The sequence below is a fragment of the Cebus imitator genome, unplaced genomic scaffold (genome assembly GCF_001604975.1).
Source record: "Cebus imitator isolate Cc_AM_T3 unplaced genomic scaffold, Cebus_imitator-1.0 Scaffold60, whole genome shotgun sequence".
Taxonomy (NCBI): Eukaryota; Metazoa; Chordata; class Mammalia; order Primates; family Cebidae; genus Cebus; species Cebus imitator.
This window is the reverse complement of record NW_016107375.1, coordinates 2,225,041-2,227,921: the sequence shown is the minus strand read 5'-3', so window position 1 is coordinate 2,227,921 and position 2,881 is coordinate 2,225,041. Positions and strand designations below refer to the sequence as shown.

At 40.9% G+C, this 2,881-nt stretch overlaps 1 protein-coding gene across 3 annotated transcripts in view; it reads right to left on the bottom strand.

Annotated features, from left to right (window-relative positions):
• The window catches only part of CUNH18orf32 (chromosome unknown C18orf32 homolog), a 6,843-nt gene that overhangs the window by 1,031 nt on the left and 2,931 nt on the right, over positions 1-2,881 (bottom strand). For all 3 annotated transcript variants that reach the window (XM_017529652.2, XM_017529651.2, XM_017529654.2), the window contains exon 2: positions 593-788. In XM_017529652.2, the coding sequence (XP_017385141.1) occupies positions 593-757 (165 nt within the window). In that variant the 5' untranslated portion in view covers positions 758-788. The remainder of the gene's footprint in view (positions 1-592; positions 789-2,881) is intronic.

Sequence of the window (2,881 nt, the reverse complement as noted above, 5' to 3'; positions counted from 1 at the left end):
GGGAAAATTGCTTGAACCAGGTAGATGGAGGTTGTGGTAAGCCGAGACTGTGCCACTGCACTCCAGCCTTAGTGACAAGAGTGAAATTCTGTCTCCAAAAAACAAACAAAAAAGGCAACAAGCTCCAGAGTGAAACATTTTGCTTCCAGAAATGGGCAGGATGGCTAAATTAGTGCAGCTGAGCACAAAGCTTAATCTAAAAAAAGCACCAATTCTAAAGATAACAGAGTTGTCTACTCATTAAAAAAAAATTTTGTTAAAAAAAAAATCTCTATGATCCTTGTAATTACATCTCTTACCAAAGTCATCAATCAGTGAAACTGGTTTGTATTAGTGTATCTCTTCTCATCCATTAGCTATTTACCATTACACTTATCAGTCAGGAAATACTGGTTATCATTTTGGCCAAAAGGCAAATGCATTATAGGAACAGAAGAAATCAGAGGCTTACTTTAAAATCTTAATTTAAGCCAAATGTTGGACAAATTATTGAAGCTTCTGGTTCTAAAACCCGTCTTTCCAAAATCTAAGTGTTTCACCCACGTACCACCCCCTTTCACTGCTCTTACTGAAGGCATGTGAATGTTCTTACCTTACAGTCTACTTTGCCTTTGTTTGTATCATTGGTTTCTTGTTTAGCTTTTTTAGGCCATATACGAGCAATAAAGGGGGAAATCAGAGGGTATATGTATGGCTCCAGGAATTTTTTGTAGATCCAGAGCAGAACTGGAATGACAATACAAGGAATGCACACCATTGTCCTGGGCTTTAGCTCCTCAACTGTTGATCTATACAAAGAAAAGAAATTAGTTCATCACAGATTAGTAACTGAAGGGATTTACCAAGATTAAGGCATCTGAAAGGGGTGAGATGTGGTGGCTCACGCCTGTAATCCCAACATTTGGGAGGCAAGAGGATACCTTGGGCCCAGGAGTTCGAAACCATCTTGCACAACAAAGTGAGACCTTGTCTCTAAAGGTAAAAAAGTTAGCTGGGCATGGTGGCATACTCCTGTGGTCCCAGCTGTATAAGTGGCCGAGACAGGAGGATCACTAGAGCCCAGGAGGTTGAGGCTGTAGTGGGTCATGTTCATGCCACTGCTCTCCAGCCTGGATGACACAGAGAGACTTTGTCTCAAAAAAGAAAAATATATATACATATCTCAAAGGACTATTTTACAGTGTAAGGAAAACTTAAAACATACTATTACATTTGCAAAGAAAAAAAAAAAAAGAAGACTTTATTAAACAAAAATGCTGCTATCTACAAGGTAAAGTAGGGCAGAAGCAGTGGCTCATGCCTGTAATCCCAGCACTTTTGGGAGGCCAAGGAGGGCAGATCATTAGGTCAGGAATTCGAGACCAGCCTGGCCAACATGGTGAAACCCCATCTCCACTAAAAATACAAAAATTAGCTAGGCGTAGTGAGGTGCACCTGTAATCCCAGCTACTTGGGAAGCTGAGACAGAATTGCTTGAACCCAGGAGGTGGAGGCTGCAATGAGCCAAGATCCTGCCACTGCACTCCAGCCTGGGTGAAAGAGCAAGACTTCGTCTCAAAGAAAAGAAAAAAAGAAATAATAGGTGGTAGACATGGATAATAATGAGGTGCTTGCTTCTAAACTTTTCCAATCACTGCTCCCGAATTATGAATTTGATGATAAAGGAAAGGCAACAACATTTGGTAGGTGCTAGGCAGTTTACATCTATCAACTCTATCAATTCATTTAATCCTCAAAACAATCAGTGAGGTTGGGTGCCTTTGCTACTATCTCTATTTAGAGTTTAAAAAATGGAGAAACAAAAACATTAATTTAGTATTATGACTTATACTTCATTTAAGTGTGGAATGGACTTCGAGTGAGATAACTCCCAAGTCCTAATCTTCAGGGACTGACAATATCAATTAGCCAAACCTATAACGCTGATGGTAAATCCTGCAATACAAAACTTACAAAGACACTACTTTGAAAGACCTCTAGGCTGAAAATCACCTGGCCTTTCCCAGGCAACAACTCTCCTTTGATATATTTTGCTTTTATTTGTAAGGGCATAATTTAAGGTGTGTCAAGTAACAAAAAAATTTTATTATCATATGTTCTAAGTAAATTGTCCATTTCCAAAAATTAACACCTATGCTGACTTTGCTGGCACAGAGCCGTAATCCTAGCTACTTGGAAGAATAAGGTGAGAAGATCGCTTTTTTGTTGTTTTTTATCAAGACCCTTCTCACTCTGTTGCCCAGGCTGGAGTGCAGTGGCACCATTGTGGCTTACTGTAGCCTTGAGCTCCTGGGCTCAAATGATCCTCCCACCTCAGCCTCCCGAGTTTGCTGACTTCGAGAAGTTCCAATGTGATTTCTAATCATCAAGGAAATTAGTGGTGTTGTTTGTTTTGAGACAAGGTCTTAAACTGTCACCCAGGCTGGAAGTGCAGTGGCACAATCATCTCTTACTGCAGCCCTAAACTTCTGCAGTTAGCCACAATGCATGGCTAGTTTTAGAAAATTTCTGTAGAGATGGGGAGGTCTTACTATGTTGCCCAGGCTGGTCTCAAATGTGTGATCTCAAGTGATCCTCCTGCCTCAGAGTTCTGGGTTGCTCAGATTACAGGTGTGAGCTACTGTGCCAGGCTCACGAGGATCACTTGAGCTCAGAAGTTCAAGGCTGAAGAGAGCTATGATCACGCCACTGCACTCCAGCTGGGCAATCGTGCAAGACCTTGTCTCAAAACTAACAAGTCAACACTACTGATTTCCTTGATGATTAGAAATCATGCGAGAACTTCTCAAAATCAGCAATTTCTTAAATAAGAACCAATACTAGTTCCATAACATATTATTAAACCAAATGGGCTGGGCGCGGTGGCTCAAGCCTGTAATCC